The sequence below is a fragment of the Xiphias gladius genome, chromosome 18 (assembly GCF_016859285.1).
Source record: "Xiphias gladius isolate SHS-SW01 ecotype Sanya breed wild chromosome 18, ASM1685928v1, whole genome shotgun sequence".
NCBI classification, from domain to species: Eukaryota; Metazoa; Chordata; class Actinopteri; order Istiophoriformes; family Xiphiidae; genus Xiphias; species Xiphias gladius.
In genome coordinates, this window is record NC_053417.1 from 10,917,167 (window position 1) to 10,937,612 (window position 20,446).

Here is a 20,446-nt window from a genome sequence, read left to right on the forward strand (position 1 = left end):
GCTGTTTCCTCTTTGGTTGTACAGGTGAACTGGGCTTTTAGTGAACCTTTAATCCATAGTTGCTAGATTTCAAAGAGCTCAGCTTCCTTTTCTTTCCAAAAAGCAAAGCTTCGGTCAATGTATCTGATGATTTCCTCATTGCTAAACTCTTTTAGTTCATAGATCACTTTAATTGAGTCTTCATCCGGTTCTTCTCTCGGTGGAGGTTTATCAACATGAGGTTCCTCTATGATTTTAACAGTAACAGGTGGAACATCTTTCACTGGATCTGGTCCTGAGCTTTCTTTTGTTCCCTGTGTACTCTCAGCTTTTGCTGTTGCATCAGTGTGCTGTACAGTTTCAGTTGCCAAGCTCTGCATTTGGTCCTGCTCTGAACTATTCCCATTAGACACCACAGTCTCATTTGACATCTGCTCACTGGCTTTTATATCCCCTGGAGAGTTGTCTGCCAGTGAGTTCTTCAGAGTTCTCTGCTCCAAACACTGGCCATTGTCAGATACACCATCCTGGGTTGCAGAAGTTGATGATGATGAAGATACAACTGATTGTGAGGCTGGTGGGGAAGGTTGTGGTGATGGTGCAGGTAGAGTAGACCGTGCATTTGGAGATGAGGGTGCAGGATGGGTAAGTGGTGGAGGAGGTGGAGGATGTGAAGGTGGGCGAGGGAGTGATTCTTGCATTGGCATAATGGAGACATCGGGAGACATGGAGCGTAGAGAAGCCGTCATTACACCACCCCCCTCATCAGAGTCTCCAAAATACTTAAGCTTTATGTCTTCAAAACCATCCGCCCAGTCTCGCTTCCCTCTCTCAATTTCCTCCATGACTTCCTTGTGAAACTGCCTTATGACCTCCCATTTATGGCTACCAAGACGGTCGAACATCTCATAGCACAAGAGGTGGCGGAATTTGCGCTCACTGCGAGACATGTTCATTTCTAGCAACTGGAAGTATCCAAGCATGAAAAGGTCAAGGGTTAGGCTTTCGTAGCTCACTGGTGACCCGTTGATGTGTGGCAAAAAGTGCTCCGGCCAGTATATCATCTGGGCACGACTCAGCCTGCGGATCTGCCGTGTGGGCACTTGACTCATGATTGTCCTCCAGTGGCCAATCAGATTTCCTACTACCTGCTTTGACTTCATGAAAAGGAGGAGTTTGTCGTCTTCAGTTTGTATCTCCCCACCGATTTGTGAACTATACTGGTTGTAGTCCTCCCAGGCCACATCTAAATGATTTCCTCTCCTGCCTGTATATTTAGTCCGATAAGATTCAGAGATAGTGTACTTCCGCCAGTGTTCAAGGAAAAGGAAAACAATTCTCTCTTTTCTCATTTCAATGCATTCCTGGACATAGCTTAGATCTGTCTGCACCTCCAAACTTCTTGTTAGTTGATCATTATTTAAAATAGGGTCTGCCGAAAGAACCTGATTGAACTGTTCAATATTAGTAGGAGCCATTATCTCAGGGGGCGCATATGTCTGAGGAGCATGAGATGCGATAACTGGTTCTTCAACAATCGGTAAGACTGTTTCCTCCACTGTAGGTAAATCTCCATTGGTACTGGACTCAAGGACTGTAGTAGAGGAACAAGGGACACCTTCCTGAATTGTCTCTGGAGAGTAACTACACTCACTTACCACAGGGAGTGACCTCTTACGTTTGTATATCCTATTTGCTTTGTTGACTGCAGACTGTGACTGATTCTGAATTTCATAATTGGCCTTGAGGTTCTTCACTGAAACTCCACACTGCTTTATCTCCTTCTCCACATCCTCTCTTGTTGAGAAGGACTGAGAACGTCCAATAAATCCAGTGCCAGCCGAACCTGCTGTTTGACACTGAATTGTGCTCATGTTCCTTGCATCTTCCTCAGAGTATAGAGGAATTATAAGATCCAAGATGTCTATCTCTTTCCCCCCCAGGGTGGCAAGAAGAATGGCCATACTCTTAAGTAGGGTAGAAATCTTGCTGCACCAGGCTGGAAGATCTTCCGCTTGGCCGTGTACCTGCTTTGGATTGACTGAGAAGTGCCCTTGATTGATGGCAGCAGAAACTGGTAGGAGCTGGTGAAGCTCACACTCTAGTTCTTCCAGCTCTTTCTCGACTTCTGAGACCTTGTGCATGACCTGCAAGTTCTCAATTTGCTTCTCAATACGGTTTAGGTCATCCTCTGTCATCAGTTCCCCAAATGGGCCCAAAATAGCATTGTGGACATGGGAGTAGTGCCATTCCTGAGGCTGGTAGTGCCCACTTGCAGCAAACTAAATCAGAGGTCAAAGGCGACCATAAGACAAGGAAAAAAGGGAAGGGGGGAAGGATTCCTTCAGCTTGAAGTTCCTGGTGCGAATACACTCTTCAATGCAATTCCATCCTGACACACAGATTTTACATGGATTTAGTGGTGCAATGGCACTGCCTCATTAAAAGCACAAAACTTCCTAATTTAATTTTGAGTCAAACAGAGAAAACTGTATCCTTTGCAAATAATTGGCAAATATTATTTGTACCAATATTGATATATAGAATTGTGATCAAAGTGTTAAAAGCTTACATGTCAAAATTTGTATCTGTTAGGCAATTGACTCTGACAAGACCTTTTATATCCATATTTGCTTAATCCCTCTTTACAGTGTTTCTCTCTTTTTTAGGCAGTTTTTGATGTTTTCTCTTAGTTTAAAGAATGACTACACAAACACTGAGATTCTGCTTTTACTGACATCCAGTAGTTGAACTTTGCATCTTGCTGCATGTTCTGTCTGCAACACAAATATATTGTAACACTACAGTGTTACTTTGCAGTTGGTAATGGCACCAGTGCAGCAGACAGTCCACATCCAACAGTGATAGGAAACCACACTGGGTGTGGTTAAAGGTGCAACAGAGTTGAAACTGTCAACCCAGAGAGGTCAGTGTAACAAAGGTTTTTCTGAGTAAGGGACTTGTGGAATTACTCTTTAAGATTGTCATGATCTGCTTGCCAAAAAAAATATAAAATAAATAAAATTGAAAGAGATGGCATACTGTTTATTTTCACTGCAAAAACATTTTATTTGCTGTATTTTTCAACTTTAAGAGTAAAGAACTATACAAAAGCAGTTGTTGTTATTATTAGTATTATTATTATTATTACTATTATTATTATTAGTAGTGTTAGTAGTATTTAGTATTTCTGTTATTATTACTGGTTGACCTGTAGTGTGAATTGGCCCAGCATCACACCACTGAATCAGCATGTAACAACTTGAAGCCGCAAAACTCCATCAAACACCAGCCCACACTGTGAATCTGTTAGTCAAGTGTGTTAATGCTGTGATGGGCACTGTAGCCAAGTATTCAGTTCACTGCACTCCAAAAAGTTTTTTGCTATCAACAAAGACTATCAATATTAAAAACATGCATAGATACGCCTAAAGAAAAAAAAAAATAGTGAGCACACGTATGTCTACATTTAGAACTAGCTAGGTCCAATGCCATTTCATGCAATTAGTAATAACTTTTGATGTGTTATTAACAGGGGGAAATATATCACTAAAATACTTTATGTTCAGCTTAGCTTGATACTTTTAGGCCAAATGGCCGATTAGACACTAATAATAGTGCATCTCAACAAATAAACAAAAACACTAAATGCTAGCTTACTGGCATATAGTGTTTTGTAGGACACTGAAGAGAGATTTCTACCTGCTGGATCACTTAAGATTGGAATCCCTGATAGCATAAATTATTAATTATTCACATTTAATCAATCGCATAGAGTCCTTGTATTACTCAGGACTAACAAATGTTCAGATTGCTACGGTATGAATTACTAATTTATACCATGTCTAAATACGCATTACCACACACTGCAGTGACTATTCATCAAGAGAAAAATGGCGGTAAATGCCGAATAATCAAATTTAGAAAGTTCAGTATGCTGACAGAAACCCTTGTGAATAACTTTGGCCATGGCATTTGTTCTGAGCATGAGAGTAAGGCAGGTGATGGCAAACTGCAAAAGTGCTTAAAGTGTTTAAGTCCCTAAATGCAACTCATTTGACAACACAGAATCATTCTCCTTCAGCTGTTATGTCATGCATAGATGCCAAATGAACTTGTCTTGACTTCATCCTCAACTAACTGTTTGACTGACATGTCAAAAAGAGAGAGCAAAATTATGTCATGCACGAATACTAAAAACACTTTCATACAGCCAGGTTGTTCAAAATCACAAAAATCCACACTCAAATCCAAGCAACAGCTATCCCCTTTTGTGGTGTTAATTATTTTAAACTGAAGCCATATCAGGTTTACAGAGCATTTTGAATTTACAGAACCACACATGGGGATAGCTAAGACACGACAAAACTTCTGGACCTTTGTACAGCCTTGCAACATCAAGCCTACCTTGCGCTTGTGCTCCTCCTCCTCTTGTATCTTGACCTGAAGCTTTCGCACCATCACCTGTCTCTTCCATTCAGGTATTGCTTTTCCTTGTTCATCATGAGTGGGCACTAGCGCCTCCACATCTGCGAGGCTAGTCTTCCGTCCCGACTCTGCTCCCGCCGTGCCACCACTACTGTTCCCATTGATTACAGAGTTGGAGGGCAGTTGCTCGTAGCTCGCAGAGGGCGACATGGTCCTGGCAGATCCAGAGCCAGTGGGACTGGGGCTGGGACTTGGGGTGGCTGGTGGGGAGGTGACAGACGTATTGGATGGTGGAGGGGATGATGGCTTGGCTGGTGGGCTAGATGTGCGGGTCTCTGGTGGAGATGTGGTGTTTCCCTGGAGGAAAATAAAGACAGATGCACAAGAGAACATGAGACACAACAAAACTGATAACTGGTGGATTTTTTTTTTTTTTAAACCAGTAACCACTCTCCTAACTACATCTTTTGACGAATATAGCTAGAAGACATTATTAAGCATTCTTGTGGAAATTTAATGTCACATGATTAAGAGGTTTCTTCGAAATTATGACACATCAACTAGTTTCCTGATTAGATGTGATCTTTCTTTTGGTCATCTTTTACTGAGCTTAAGCGTAACTCATATGGAGTGGACCACGTTGACTCTGACTCAGTATAAATTATGACATTTTAATGTGTGTTTAAGCTATTGAGTTCATGGATTGGCAATTACTATTTGGCTAAATGGACTAATGACAACCTTATTCGGATAAACACCATTTTGAAGGAGCAATGCAATAGGAGCAATGCAAGAAGCGACTTCATGCGATCAAGATGTGATTTGAAGTGTAGACTTTCAACTTTAACTCAAGGGGGTTTAACAAAAATATCACATTAATCGTTTAGGAAGTGCAGCCATTTTTATACATAGTCCCTCATTTTCAGCGGCTCAAAAGTAATTGGACAAACTGACATAATTATTTTCATTAAATGAAAAGGGTTTAGGTCAGGTGACTGACTTGGCCATTGTAGAATATTCCATTTCTTTACCTTCAGAAGCTCTTGGGTTGCTTTTGCAGTATGTTTTGGGTCATTATCCATCTGTACTGTAAAGCACTGTCCTATCAGTGTTTGCAATTTTTGGCTGAGTCTGAGCAGCTAGTAGAGCCCTATACACTTCTGAATTCATCCTGTTACTTCTACCAGCAGTCACATCATCAATAAACACCAATGACCCAGTTCTGTTGCCAGCCATACATGCCCATGCCATGACACTGCCTCCATCATGTTTGACATGATGTACTATGCTTTGGATCATGAACCGTTCCTTTCCTCCTCCATACTTTTCTCTTCCGATTATTTTGGTACAAGTTTATATTGGTTTCATCTGTCCAGAGAATCTTGTTCCAGACATGGGCAGACTTATGTAGATGTTCCTGGCAGAGTCTAATCTGGATTTTAAGTTCTTGAGTGTTCTTGAGCACCTTGTGGTAAACCCTCTGTATTTACATTCATGATGAATTGATTGTAGACTTGACACTGATACACCTGACTCTGTGAGTGTTCTTGACCAAGCTATATGTTGTGAAGGGTTTCTCTGCACCAATGAAAGAGTTCTGCGATCATCCACTTTAGTTGTCTTACATGGTCTTCCAGGCGTTTTGGTGTTGCTGAGCTTGCCAGTACATTCCTCCTTTTTAAATATGAACCAAAGTGTTGATTTGGCCACTCCTAAAGTTTCTGCTATCTGTCTGATAGGTTTTTGTTTTTTCAGCCGAATGATGGCCTCCTTCATTTGCATCAACACCTTTTTGGACCACATATTAACTACAGACCTTTTTAATCTGCTTAATTTGTCATGAAATTAACAATTGTCATGTAATTCCTATACAGTTAATACAATATATTTGTTAAATCCCCTTTTAATTAAAAGCTGACAGTCTACACTTAAATCACATCTTGACGGAGTCGTTTCAAATCCAATTTGGTGATGTACAGAGACAATTACTGAAATTGTGTCATTGTCAAAATACTCCTTTGATGGTTTGGGATAATTTTCCATCATTTCTACCTCTTTGGCAAATTCATTAAGTCAGCATTTGTTTGCAATTACTGGTACTTGCTTTAAAAATGGCGACAGTGTGACTTCAAATCCACAAGTAATGGCAAAAGCTGTGGCTAAATTCCTAAAATGAGCAATTCTGTATTTCTCAGTGACTGTTACATAAATGTATCATCAGTAGCGGAGGAAGGCTGTGAACATACATTGTTGCCCGTGGGTCCACTGTTGGAAAAGACAGTGGTGTAGCCTTTACTGTGAGGTGTGGGCTTGAGGCTCTTTCCTGCTTTGATCTCTGCCAGCAGTTCAGAGTTGTCGCCAGTGGGGGACATCATGTTGAAAGATTTTGTGCCTGCAGACAAAAGGATGGAGCAGAAAAGTGAAACCAGGTAGAAAGAAAGACGGAATAGAGGGAAAGAGAAACAGAGTGAGAGAGATTCACTGATGAAGAGGGAGTGAGAGAGGGGTTGGGTGGCATTTCAGTGTTAAATATTTCATACAATCAGGCAGGTAACAGTGCTGACCTGGAGCGGGCTGGACAGTGATGGGAGGTCATTATGGTGTGCTGAGCCACTGTCTCTCATGGATAATCTTAACAAGTTTCTTTTTAGATTTGTATACTTGGATTGGATTTGCCTTTATACCTCCTGGGGTTCAGGGTTTGCTTAAGACATGTCTCCCTGACATGGTATGACTGTATTTGGATTAATCAAATCAAGTCTCCCGGCTATCAAACACCTCTGAATACATTTCGAAGTCACTGCAAATAATCCAGTGAGAATTTGGCACATTAGGCAACTGTTGCATCAGCCCAAAATTGCAGGGAGCCAGGATTAGATGGGGAGGAACAATTCAAAATTATTTCACTACAGTGAACCCAAAGAGAGGAGGCACACAGAGTGTCTGTTTCAGAGTGTCACTCGTGTTAACACACAGCTAAAGCCACAGCTGAACTTTAATCTTTTTAAAAAGTTGGCCGATAATAAAATGTATACATTCAGCTTCCATGGACCCTAATCTTCTTATAGTGAACAATGCAGCAAATTCAGACAGATTTGAACTCTGACCTCCTATTGGTAATGCTGCTACAAAGGAACTTTGTTTTCACAGGACAGACAAAATTAAAGTAGTTTGAAATGTCAATCAGGCAAAGTGGTGCTTACATGGGAGGCCACATTTTTATACAGTTCACTTGCTGATTTATACATAGTTTTTCAAAACATCAACATTTCAAAATGGTGACAGTAATAAATGATGAACCTTATAAGTATATTCAAACGGCAAACTCCAGAGTCAATGGGAAAGAACCAAAATATGGAACAATAACAATGTAGCTATTAGGATTATCTATACAACAAACTTTTAAGATTACTGTAAAATGTTCAAGTCAAACATAGAAATGTTAATGTACAACTATTATAGCAGCAACACATTTATTTTACTTAAATTTCACATTGCAGCCCAAATACATCAAGAGCCAACAGCTATCTCACCTGTTGTAGTAAATGTAAATCTCCAATGAATTGAATCAGTCCCTCATTGATCACTCATTTTCTACTTGGGGAACGGAAAAAAAGAGTCCTCCTGTAAAAATGTTCCCTGTTGAGGTGACCACAACGGGGTATAGGTGGAAACAGAGCTTCGCTAGCCTGCCACCCCTCCTCACTCTCCCTTGCTCTCCCTTTCTCTGGCTCTCTCTCTTGGGGAGGAGGGAGCAGCTTTCTATTAAAGACCCATCATCACAGTTGGGGGAAATCTAAAGGAATCACCAGTAACTGGAAGTGACAGCGAGCCATTGGCAAGCTGGCCAGGAATTAACACACACATGCGCACACGCACACATGGACGGATGCGGTCAGGTGTGTGCACACACGCAGAGTCTCACCCTTCAGTCCCCAGCTCGTTAGTCTACCCTACCGGACCAATAACAAATCTGACACTCAATTCATTCATACACGCATTCATGACGAGCCTGCAGTCTCACCTCACAGTTACTGGATTACAGAGAGAGGAGCGAGAGAGGTGACTGACATCCATATACAAGCCTTATACAATGTGCACTTGTACGCACTCTAACTGTTGCCTGTAAAGGGTTTGTGGATGAAAGGACAGAGCTATTGAAACCTGACACACTTTAAAGACTACATGTGACAGCTCTTTAAATATTTGGTTAACAGAATATATTGTTCAGTAAATCTTCATTGCCAGACGCAGTGAGCACTACTAAAAATCAAATACTTGAAAAAATATCCTTACTTAAAACGGGTCAGTCACAAAAAAAGTACAATTTGAAATTTTGGCAAATTAAACAGCCTGCCCTCACCTGTTTACCCCTGAAAATCCCCTCAGCCCCTGAACAGTTGATTAGCCACAGTCAGATGTGTTTAACGCTGCAAAATTTTATTGGACTGAAGTTGGTGCAATTACATCAGTTTGAATACACATTTGTATGTGTGTTTTTTTTGGAGTCAAAGGTTATGTAATCATGTTAGTTAAATTCTGTTTTGGCTAGGGGTGTGGACCAATAAATCTGCCAATGTGAACAAAAAGGAGGGTGGAGCTGTGACAGGTAGAGAACATTTGACAAATAGCCTCTTATGATGGACATTGCAGCACATGGTTTTCTACTCTGGGTTAGAACTTTAAGAGCAGTAAAGCTGCTGCATCTGTTAATACCTGTGCTGTCGCAAAGCACATCAGATAGAGGTGTGTCCTGTATATGTCTTGTAATATAAAAGTAGGATCGTCTTTATCCTGTTAATCAATGCAAAACAATCGGGAACTTCTAAACATTTACAATGTTGCTGCAGCATTTTAAAATCAGCCACCCGGTGTGTTGCCATCGTCTCAATAATTATCTGAGCTTTAAACTCATCTTGAGCTCTCAGATGTGTTCGTGGGTTTTAATTTTATGACCACCTAACTGCCTGTTTATTACCTAGTTAATGCTATAGAACAAATCATATCATTAGAGAGCACACACTGCTCTTTAGCACTAAGATAAAGATGTGTCTTGTACAATATAAAAAGTACAATCCTCTTCCCTCTTATCAATAGAAAACAGCTCTCAGATGTGTTGGTGGCTTTTAATTTTATGACCACCCAACTAACTGTTTGTTGCCTGATTAATGCTGTGGCACAAATCATGCCATTAGTGAACATACACTACTCTTTAAATGTTTTATTGCTATCCTGCCATTAGGCAGCAGGTGGAGCATAAATAAAAGAGACAATTGGATATTTGGTGAACAAAACTTAAAGATAAAATACATAGATAGTAAAAAGGTACCAAAATTAAGGATTTAATAGTTTTAGCTTAACTGATGTTGCTGTTTGTGACTCAGCTATGACCCAGGCCTGAAGCCATATTATACTGAAATCCTTCCTTCAATTAAACTTTTGCTCAAGATAATGAGCTGACTCACATGCTTTGTCCTTGAGAAATATGCTTCTCACCAGAAATTCTGCTCTGAACTAACATTTCCCTTTTATTACCTGCACCCTATGTGGCCGTTTTACTGATTTATATAATTTTGACCAATTGTTTGGTATAGTGAATATACCTCTTTTTTTTAAAAATGGATTTTAGAGTATATTCTTAAACCAGAATACAGGAGAACAGTATTTTTTTTCTCGATTGGCGTTCACTGTATTGAGATGAAATGCCTCAGCCTACTGACATTATCAATAAAAAATATTCCAAATAATCAACAACCAACAAATTGTTTTTTGGGAAAATAAAAAAGATTAAGTATTTATTGTAGTCTATGATCCATTGGAAAGACTATCTATTGTGATGGTAATTTTTTCAATACTGTAAAAAAAAAAAGTAACAAAATAAACAGCCTGTATGGCTTGTTACAAAAAAAATTGAATTCAAAGTTTCGAGGAATCAGATGGGTTGTTGATATCTTACTGACTCTGACCTTGTTACAGGTAATTGTGGAGGTGTTTTAACTTGCAGGGAACTTACTAGAGTTCACTTGTCAACTTAGGGTTATACAGCTGCCTTCTGTAGGTGTAGCTCTTTTGTCTGCCTAGCCATGGTGGATATCAGGTTATCTACAAACCTCTATTTATTTTGAACAAAGGGCTTTTTCTCCTCTTGAAAATGAAAACACACCACTTACTGTGAAATAGATGTGATTTTGAAATTCTTGGACACTGGTTGTTTGATAGAAGTCAGAAGTAGAGAGTGGTTAAATATTTCTATGAAAAACGCTAGGTTATGATTTTAAAATCTTATTAGGAAAGTGTGAAGGCCTATTGTGAACCCTAAATGGGATGTGTAACGGAGTGAACTGACTTAGTTGAAAGATTGGTTTGCAGTCTGTACTTACTCTTCATCTGTCTTAGTGCCCCTCCCTCTGCTTGAGAGGCAGAGATATCCCCACCTTGATGGAGCAGCAGTGAGGACGGACCATGTCAGGCAAAAAGAATAGTTTAAAAAAACAAAACAAACCAAAACAGAGACACACAGGTGGAAATGGAGCAGGTGAAAGAAGGAACATGTAAACAGAAATGTATATTAAGGGGTTAATGGGAATAAATGATTACACAATACTAGCAGGTGATGTTGGTTTAACACAAAAAAAGGAGAACATCAGTATAATTATTATTCCTAAAGACAAATGTTTTAGCTCTTGTCACTCTTCATGTTACTGTTATTTGATGTCTGAGCACCAGATGCATACCCAGTCGTCTTGGACCACTCTTTAACCCGACCGACCCAAAGTTTCTTCCAGTTTTTTTGACAAATAATGATTACTTTGGGATGTTTTCCTTATCTACTGAGTTTCAAACGTTGTGGTTTATGTTTTTTTTCATATGGTAGTGTGCTGTGCTTGATTTGCTTCCAAGTGTGTTATTTGTTATATAATTTATTATTTTATTTTGTCTTGTGGTGGATTACTTATTGGTAAGATTGGGGCAGGCTGTTTTTCTGTAAAGTCATTAGAGGTATGTCTGTAAGGAATGGTGAAACTAAATAATACTTGTAGAACTTGAGCAGAGATCACACATTTTATTAGTTGTAATCAAATTTAAATAACTTTTCAATTCTTAAAGCTTGTTGGGTGAAATTCTAGGACTTAATATGTGTATTTATTAGAAAGACATTGCAACATTGCATCTGCCACATCTTACCCTACAATTTTTTGCCATGAATTCTAAATCCTTGATGCATTTTCAAGATTCATGGGAACCTTGGACAGTTCATTTTTACCACTTAAATTTACACGGTTAAAATTTCCCTGTAACTAGAACATGTACACTGTCAGACAACAGTATCCAGGGCAATGGGGCACTTAAGGAAATGGCTGAACACTAAACCAGTTCTCAGGGTAATTGTAGCCCATCATCATTAATTTATAATCTATTATTTAGGATGCTAGGGTCAAACTCAACTAATCTGCAACCAGTGAGATTACATTGTGCCCGTATTACCAGGGACTCTGCTTTATAGGAATGATTACACAATAATGTTGTATAAGCAAACAACTAATCTGAAAAAAAATGTGCATAAATGTTTTAACTCTCCTTTTTAAAAAAAAAAAAAAACTGATCAGACTTTTAGTGCCAGAAAAAAGTAGGAAATGAAGAGAGACAAAAAAATTAAAGGATGGAGAAAGAAGGGGAAAACTTAAGAAACACTCACTTCCTGATGAGGAAGATAGGCGTCGCTGGTTGATGGAGGTGGTACTGGCATTATTCTGGGTGGTTGGCGTCTCAGGGGGCAATGGAGGAGGTGGAGGGGGTGTTGGCTTTGGGTTGCTTGGGGGAAGAGGGGGTGGTGGTGGTGGAGGTGGGGGCGGGATTGATTCCTCTGTGGTCCCATTCTCAGAGCTGTGGTCAGGGCTGTCGGAAGGCTCCTCCAATAACACGCAGCCCTGGTCAGAGAAGAAGGGGAGGGACAGGGCAGAATTAGTCAGTCTTATTCTGTATCCATTAACTTGTTGTAGTCACCCCTGTAGGGTTTCTCCTAGCAACTATCTTTGTTGTATTACTTTGTTAGCCAATATTTGGTCACTGATAACAGGGATGAGACAGGTGGCCCATGTAGTGATTTTGTCCACTTCACGCCACTTGAACATTGATAATTAAAATCCCAAGGCTTTTTTTTGCCTCTGTAATTAGTGTAATTTTTGCATCCTAAAACATGTAAAATAAAAAAAATAAAAAAGTTTTTATTTATTAATTGAAAACAATAAATCAATCAACAATGCCAGTGAATTTGTTTTCCCTACTTACATTGGCATGCCAGTTTAAACTGCTGTGCTGAGCAGGCATTAAATTCTTGCACACAGGCTGTCAACAGTGACAGATGTATGCAGCCAAAATAGAAGTGGCTTCCCTCTGCTTCCTGCCATCTTTAATCAACTCATAAAGACATAATACCCTAATGCTAATAACAGCACTAATATGACCTAATCTCTTGGGGGAACCTCTGAGGGAAAACAGTGGGAAGAAGCCATCTGTCACTGCAAGTGATAGTGCTTTAACCCCCATGCCCTGCACTCCCCCCACCAGGCACGCGTCTGACACGCTCTGAGAGTGTGCCATATTTCTGCTGGATGTAAGTTAATGGGCCGTGACATTTAACCCGACCCCACCCATCCTTTATTCTTGAGACGCGTGCTCGTCATTGTTGCCCCCTTTACTTTCCAAACCCCCCAGAGAGTTGGGGGGAGAGCCATGTCCAGATGGATCTTGGCAGCACGTGCTGTTTCTTCTGTTGATTAGCCGGTCCATCTGTTAGGGTGCCTCTGAGACCAGTAGGGGCCCCACTGAGGCCTTAATTGGCTAAATGTGGATTATACCCCGTATCACCCTGAACATCCCCACCCCTGATACCCATGAGATTATAATCTCCTGAGACACTGATGAGAATCTAACAGACTCTTCATTCAGCTGCCTGTGCAGGCATGTGGCAGCAAACGTGTTTTAACAAATAATCCTGGGGAATACATGGAGTCACAGGAAGAAATTTTCCTTGAGTATTTTTAGGGAACATGCAAAAGCAAACATAAAATATTTTGATTTGTAATCTAGCATTTTATATAAACTTGCTTTTTCGCCATAGAAAAATGAGATTTAGGGTTTTTTTTTTTTTTTTTAATAGGACATCTGGTCATTGGTGACTTCCTGTTAAGTGCTCTGTTGTCTGGGATGTTCCTGCGTTTGTTCCACTGTAGGTTCTTGGATAGTTTACACAACAGGGGGGAGACTCAGAAGGCAATGGAAATGAGGGAGCAGTTTGCATCAGGTGCGAACAAAAGCTCAGGAGGACACAAGATTATATAACATGCTGAGTGGCATAATGCACAGGCAAATAGTGCAGTCAGTGCGGTAACCTAATGCCATAACCCAGCCAAACCATATCCTGAAAAGGAACTTGTAAGGAGCTGAGTAGACCACACAATCCTCAACAGTATAAGGCCACAGTATGTAAACCCTTTACAAACCCTATACCAGTATCCATTAGAATTACAGCCCATATACTATTATTTCGCAATGTGACACTTTGCACTGCATGCTATGCTATATAGCAAGATGTTATAATTGATCTTAAAATTTAGTAAATAACCCCCCCTCCCAAAAAAAAGGATTATAATATCAATCCTTGTCTGAAATCAACTGCTGTTCTGAGATTATGTGTGATGGTGCCGCAACATTTAACACATTAATGTTGCAATAAACAGCTGAGTTCTGTTATACCTCCTCATTGGGTGCCATGCCTTTACTCCCACGGGGATCGGCCGTGTCGCTGCCCAGGGTTTTATAGTAGTCCCCAGTGCTGGGCTGCTTGCTGAAGCTCCTTGACTTCCTGTTCGAATCCACACGCCGCAATTTCTCCTGGTTTTCTCCAGTAGTGAGCTCCTTAAGAGAGAATAATAATAATAATAATAATAAGGATTTTTTTTTTTTTTTTAAAGTCAGTGAGAAATATAAATAGCTTTAAAAGGCTTTGGTTTAACCTTCTCATTAGTTTTAATCGTTTTTTTCAAACTTTAGTTTTTTCAATTTTTTTTAATCAGTTTCCCTGAAAATTTTAAATTGAACTTCAACCCATTCAGACAGGAAACAGATTTGTGAAAGAAACATACATTTCTGTTTTTAGCACCTTTGAATGGTTTAGTTTAGTGCTGAAATTATTAATCAATCAAGTAATCAATGTGATTTCATGCAATTATTTGTCCAATGTGATAGTAACCTGAATATTTTTGGGTTTTGGACTGTTGGTTGGACAAGCAATTTGTAGACATCACCTTGAGCTCTCACTGTTTTCTGGTATTTTATAAGGAAAACAATCAAGAAATATCTTTTCATTACAGGAAATGGGAAGTAAAATAGGATATTTGGAGAGTTCACTGCAAAACATGAATTAGCTACATTTTGTATAGTGAAATATAATTCATCTTGTATTCATTTCCAAAGAAAGATAAAGGAGTCAAAGAAAGTGAAATTTATAAATTAGGATTCTAAAATGATAGTTGCTATCACACATATTTGGCCGACAAAATAAAAATCATTATGTTTTATAAATACTCAGTGGGAAATGGATTTATATGGACATATTGTACTTTTGGAGTGAACTTGTCATTTATGGCACAAACACACTGTAAAATATACTTAAGAGGTTTTGTTGCAAGATTAGCTCTGTCATGTGACCAAAGCAGCTTTATTTGAATAACGGAACAAGGCTTTAATTCATTTCAAGTAAACATTAGCATTAATGTTTCAGGTAAAGACTACAGGGCCACAGAATGTAAGAGTTCACATGCAACTTTGGGGTCACTAACTTAACCCTTTTAGCTGAGCCCTCTCACTTTCGGCTCAGACAATTGTCTCAACCTGGAGCTGTAAGGGCATAATATCAAACTCCGGTCAATCTGAGAGTCTTCACTGTATGCTGCTGTTGGAATATATGTGGGTCAGACTGTACATATTTCAGAGTAACCAGACATTAGCATGGACTAAGCTCACCTTGCATTTTGAGTAGCCATTATGACTAAACGCTTCTTCTAGTCAATCTGTGGATACATTTTCTTAAAGGAAAAAGCCTTGCATTTGCATTTAGTCCTCTGCTAAGTAGACTTATAATAAATCTTTTCCTAGGAATTACTTTTTTCCAACAATGCAAAAAGGTCTTGAAATGTGAAAAAAGTAAGCCCCCTTCAACAGTATATTTTCAAAAATTAAACTTCAAAGCTGTAAACTACAAACATGCCTTAGTCCTCATAGTAAAATGTAAAGCTACTTTGCCCTTCAAATCTGACTTGAGTTCATTTACATTTTAATGCCTACGGATGGCACGACTTCTCACAATATCCAGAGCCTCAGACGTCAAACAGATGTCTGATGTTAAAATAAGCGGAAATAATTGACAGCTGACCCCTGACCTCTCCCCCTTTGTGGTGTCGTGTTCTGAGTTCTTATAAGCCTGTTTAGTTTTGTTGACTCATGTCTGCTGTCAAAGAATGGTCCCTGAGCACTCATCAGGTGGGAGGGTAATGTGAGCAGGGGAGTGCTACAGATGGTTTTATTGTCATCCTCCAGGGAGGTGGGCCAACAATAGCAAATGTACAAAGCATTTTAGCTGCACCCCTCCCATCCTCCACACAGACATACACAAACACAGACAGTCTTTCTTCCTATTATATGAATGTGTCTGTCACCATAAAGTCATTGTTATATAAGGTTGTGTAGCCTGGTTGCCCCAAAAGCCGCAGATTATAAAAGGTCATACACAGGTGGGCTGGTGTGTTTGTGTAATTTTAAAATTAGTAAAAAGTTAGATACATACTCTACAATAACCAATTAAAATAGAGAGGCAAAGGAAGGTACACAATTAAAACATGACAACAGATGCTACACATTCATTGTCTGACCATATATTGGCTCAAACTGCTCTAGAACCAGGAGATTAGCAAAAATATGCAAAGCAACTTTTGTAATATGTTGCATCTGCAGCCCAGTTTTCTACATGACATTACTTTTGCCAGTGGTAAAAACAAGGCATTCTTATTCCTCTTAACACCTTACCTTAGCGTGAAAAATCCTCTACTGCAGCTCTCCTCCGGTCCGGACCGACCCTTAGCCACAAAGCTCAGCAAAGCACAGAGAGTAGCTGTCACCAGATCCAGAGCGTCACCACCTCTCCACCCAGCGCTACACTTGTCACTCTACCTGCCCTCTCACTTTACCCACAGGCCTCATCAATAACCTATTGGGCTGTCCACAACGGTATCAATGATGTCACTACGAGCCCACAGACCAACCACTCCCCAACCCTGCCCAGTGCCTCTTATGCAAAACACAAAGTGCCCGGTTCTTCCTTAAACATGGCCGGCTACACACAAATCTCTCAGACTTTAGGATTATTAGAATATTCTAACGTTCAGTGCCCCAAATTGGCAGCAAAAAATGGTAGAAAATATACTGATGTGGAGGGACTCCAGTAGATCTAAAGAATGCAAAAAAAATATGCGGCAAAGTACTAATTTGTTTGGCTGCTTCACATGAAACGTTTGACTTCAAAGCAAATGAGGTGAGAGATGCAGCAGCAGAGAGAACCTAGATAATCATGAACAAACAAAAAAAAAAAAAAACACCTGAAACTTTTTTCCTTTTAAACTGCATTCAACAGATTTCCTACATTGTTTTTAAGTGAGTCAACAAGAGTTTATTAGTAAATTTTCTCCATGCCAACCTGTAATGTGTCTACAGGTTGTGAGCCTGGTCCATCTGATCTGCTGTGTCCCTGGATGAGGTTACTGTTCCTTGTTGCTGTGACACCCAAGGTAGATTGTTTTTCCCAATGTATATGGTACACACTGATTTTAATAGTGCGTCTTTGTGTGTGCACGCATTTGTTGTTAATAAGTGCGCGCCCCGGGCTGGTCACCTGGGTACAGAGATGAGAGGGGGCAGCCCCTAATTAAAAACTCACCCCCACACAGCCGATGGCGCATGCATGTACACACAAAGGCATAGAGCTCACCCTGGAGACAGGACACTGTTGCTACTTGTGGACTTTATAACAGCAATTGACTTTGTATAGCAGATCTATACATACACCCGCGGTCTTTCTGTCTGAACATTTGATATTTCCTGCAAATCAGCTGATTCTGCAGCACCCTAACTCTATACTGTAATTCTGCTTTTAGATGAAATCATACAGCACTGACAACCTTTTAAGTAGGCTGATTTAGAGGTGTGCCATTTGACTATTACTATGGAAGATAAAAATATTTCAAACATTTTTTTATTCTGTTATAGTTGCAGAAATTAATAAAATAAAGAGTAAACCAATAATGATTTAAAACAAATATATCTCTCACATCTCTATCTCATTACATTTGTATCTCTTGTGTTGTTTAGTTGAAGCTAAAGCAACTTTATTTACATAACTAGACACACGCATGTCTTGTCATCATCTTACTGAAAGACGTGATAGCAAGCAGGAATGAATTCTTCATGATGTGAAAGTGATCCCTCAGATTGGTTATCTTTGTCATAATTACAATGCTCCCATAAAAACTCCACAATTCAATTAGAATTACAACTTCACAACCACTTATAATGTAGAGCAGCACTGAACCACCAGAAGCAGCACTGAGACTATTGTTGTCAATTTTAATTGCTCCTCCTTGTCAGCTCTTTAAACTCAATTTTGAGTGATCTGTGGCCAGATTAATTACTGGAATTAAGATCAAACTCATCACAACAACCATTGTGTGTGTCAACCCAGAGACCTGTCACTTTAATGAGCATCTTCGTTTGCCTCGTTAGCCATGCTAACACAATAACATCATTGTGGGCACCCAGACAATGCATGCTGTTACACAAGAGCAACAGCCAAGCTGATTAGACACAAGGGAAAATGGCAGTTATTGGCCAATTTATCCCAAACACCCTGGTCCTTCTACTTGTTTCGGAGTGTTCCATATCATTCATCAAGTCAAAACTTCAGATATCTAGTTTTAATAAACTAATGTGTGCATATTGAGCGACAGTTACCTAAACCTACTGCATATAACATATAACATACTGCATATAACATACCAGCCATGTGCCATGCATCATCCAATATAAAGACTTTGATTTACTACACTGTCTTTATATCACAAATAGGTCAGAGGGTGAGACCCTACTTACTATTTCTGCACAGTGCAACTGTTTAATGAACAAGCACCATCAGTGATCACAATAAAAAATTGTGGGAATTCTTAAGAGATTTCCCTCAATTTGAAGAAATCTTTGCACAGCTCTTTTGAGCTCATGTAGGAGCTCACCACCACTGTCCTTACCTCTTTCTTGCCAGTGTTGCTCTCCACGTGCCGCAAGTTGCTTTTCACATTCAGGAACTCAGCTGATGACGGCTCCTGAGGGGGCTGTGGTGCCGGGTAGCTTGGGGGCGGAGGGGGCACTGGAGGAGCCTGTGGGGGAGGTGGGGGTGGAAAGGTTGGTGGTGGCGGGGGCTTGGAGGTGGCATCAGCTGGCATGTCATTCTTCTTGGGAATGTCCGAGCCGATGTCTGGGTTTAGCATGTCCATGTATGCCTGCATGTCTGAAATGGCAGACTCGGATGCACCTGTGACAAAGACGCGGTCCATGTATTAATGTAGACCTGACTTACTGAGTTTCTTACAAGAATCCAAACATGGTGAACTGCTGATTTAAATTAACAAAACAAAGCATTAAGTAAAACTTTAAACATTTACTCCATTCCATTCTCTTAATACACCACTCAAACATGAATGGGGAAACATGAGTTACTCTGTAGGTCCACCTCTCAATCCATAGCAGAATTTCTGCACACAAACCACTAGGGTGCAGCACCAGTATACCAGCACCTGTAACCTGGATCAACAGGAAGTATACTGCTGCATGTTAACTGTACTACAGTAAATAGCTGAAGTTTCCACCATTGCTGAGATGCTACATTTGGCATGTAGAAGAAACATCAGTTGAGGATTTAGGGCTAAATGACTGAGGATGGCAAATCTTGTTTCACCTAATATTCTGATTATGAGCTGAAAAAAAAATCTAATTGACTGGAGCTCGTCAGCCTCTGATATTAAAATTTAGAAACAGAATGGGACAGCATTTGGAATTAATTGAAATGAAAACCATCGTACACAGTAAATTTCTAGTTTCTTTGGTGGTTCACCTTAGAAAACAAAGTTGCAGTATAAAGTGTGAAAAAAATTCAGACCTGTGTGCACAACTGTGTTCAGCTGAGCAGATGTGCCGCGAGACATTGTTAAGCTGCTCCTCTTCTCCCCAGTGCTGGACTGGCTGGAGTTGGCTGAGTCGTAGTTGGACATGGAGCTGGATGGTGAACTGATGTCAAAGTGTGCCACCTGGCTGGCAGGGGGCATGGTGGTGTTCGGGGACGAGAGGCCCGAGTCTGGCTGCTTGTACTCTAGGTCCGTTGAGGGGTCCCGGGACAAAACACGGTGCTCAACACTCTGTTAGAGGATGCAGCTCATGAATACAAGCACCATTAACTGCCCAATGTGTAGAAATTTTTTCCACAGTAGTAAAGAACAATAATGAACAACAATTGCTAGTTATTAAAACGTCTGTTTGGTTTTTTTTTGTTTGTTTTGTTTTTTCATTTAGATGCACAAGGATACATTGTCATTATTAAAGATGGATAAATGACTTTTTATTAATATGAAGTAGCTTTTCATTCATAATTTCCCATCCCAATACTTCTCACTCCCTGAAGAGTCACATGAAGAGAACAGTATTATGAGTTTAATTACTGCACACTAATGAAACATCTCACAGCTGATCAGAAAGGCTCTGGGGCCCTCTGCTTTTCCCACAGTGCAGGACTCAGTTGGCTGAATGTCCCTTATGGATATATATGTTTCCTGCACACCAGAAAGAGTTCAATGTGGAGGAGTTATTATTCCTCTTGCCACTTGGGGATCTCAGTGGGTTGAGGCTACGAAGGCCACTGTATGTCAAGTGTTAATAGCTCTAG

The 20,446-nt window shown here is 40.0% G+C and overlaps 1 protein-coding gene across 6 annotated transcripts in view; it reads right to left on the reverse strand.

Annotated features, from left to right (window-relative positions):
- espn (espin) overlaps nt 1-20,446 on the reverse strand; it is a 44,966-nt gene that overhangs the window by 9,466 nt on the left and 15,054 nt on the right. For 4 of the 6 annotated variants that reach the window (XM_040153608.1, XM_040153606.1, XM_040153607.1 and 1 more), the window contains 7 exons: nt 19,667-19,922; nt 18,759-19,042; nt 14,164-14,325; nt 12,104-12,335; nt 10,788-10,841; nt 6,654-6,799; nt 4,387-4,764 (listed from right to left, as the gene is read on the reverse strand). In XM_040153608.1, coding sequence (XP_040009542.1) covers nt 4,387-4,764; nt 6,654-6,799; nt 10,788-10,841; nt 12,104-12,335; nt 14,164-14,325; nt 18,759-19,042; nt 19,667-19,922 — 1,512 coding nt within the window. The remainder of the gene's footprint in view (nt 1-4,386; nt 4,765-6,653; nt 6,800-10,787; nt 10,842-12,103; nt 12,336-14,163; nt 14,326-18,758; nt 19,043-19,666; nt 19,923-20,446) is intronic. The other 2 variants (XM_040153611.1, XM_040153609.1) reach the window with 1 other exon arrangement.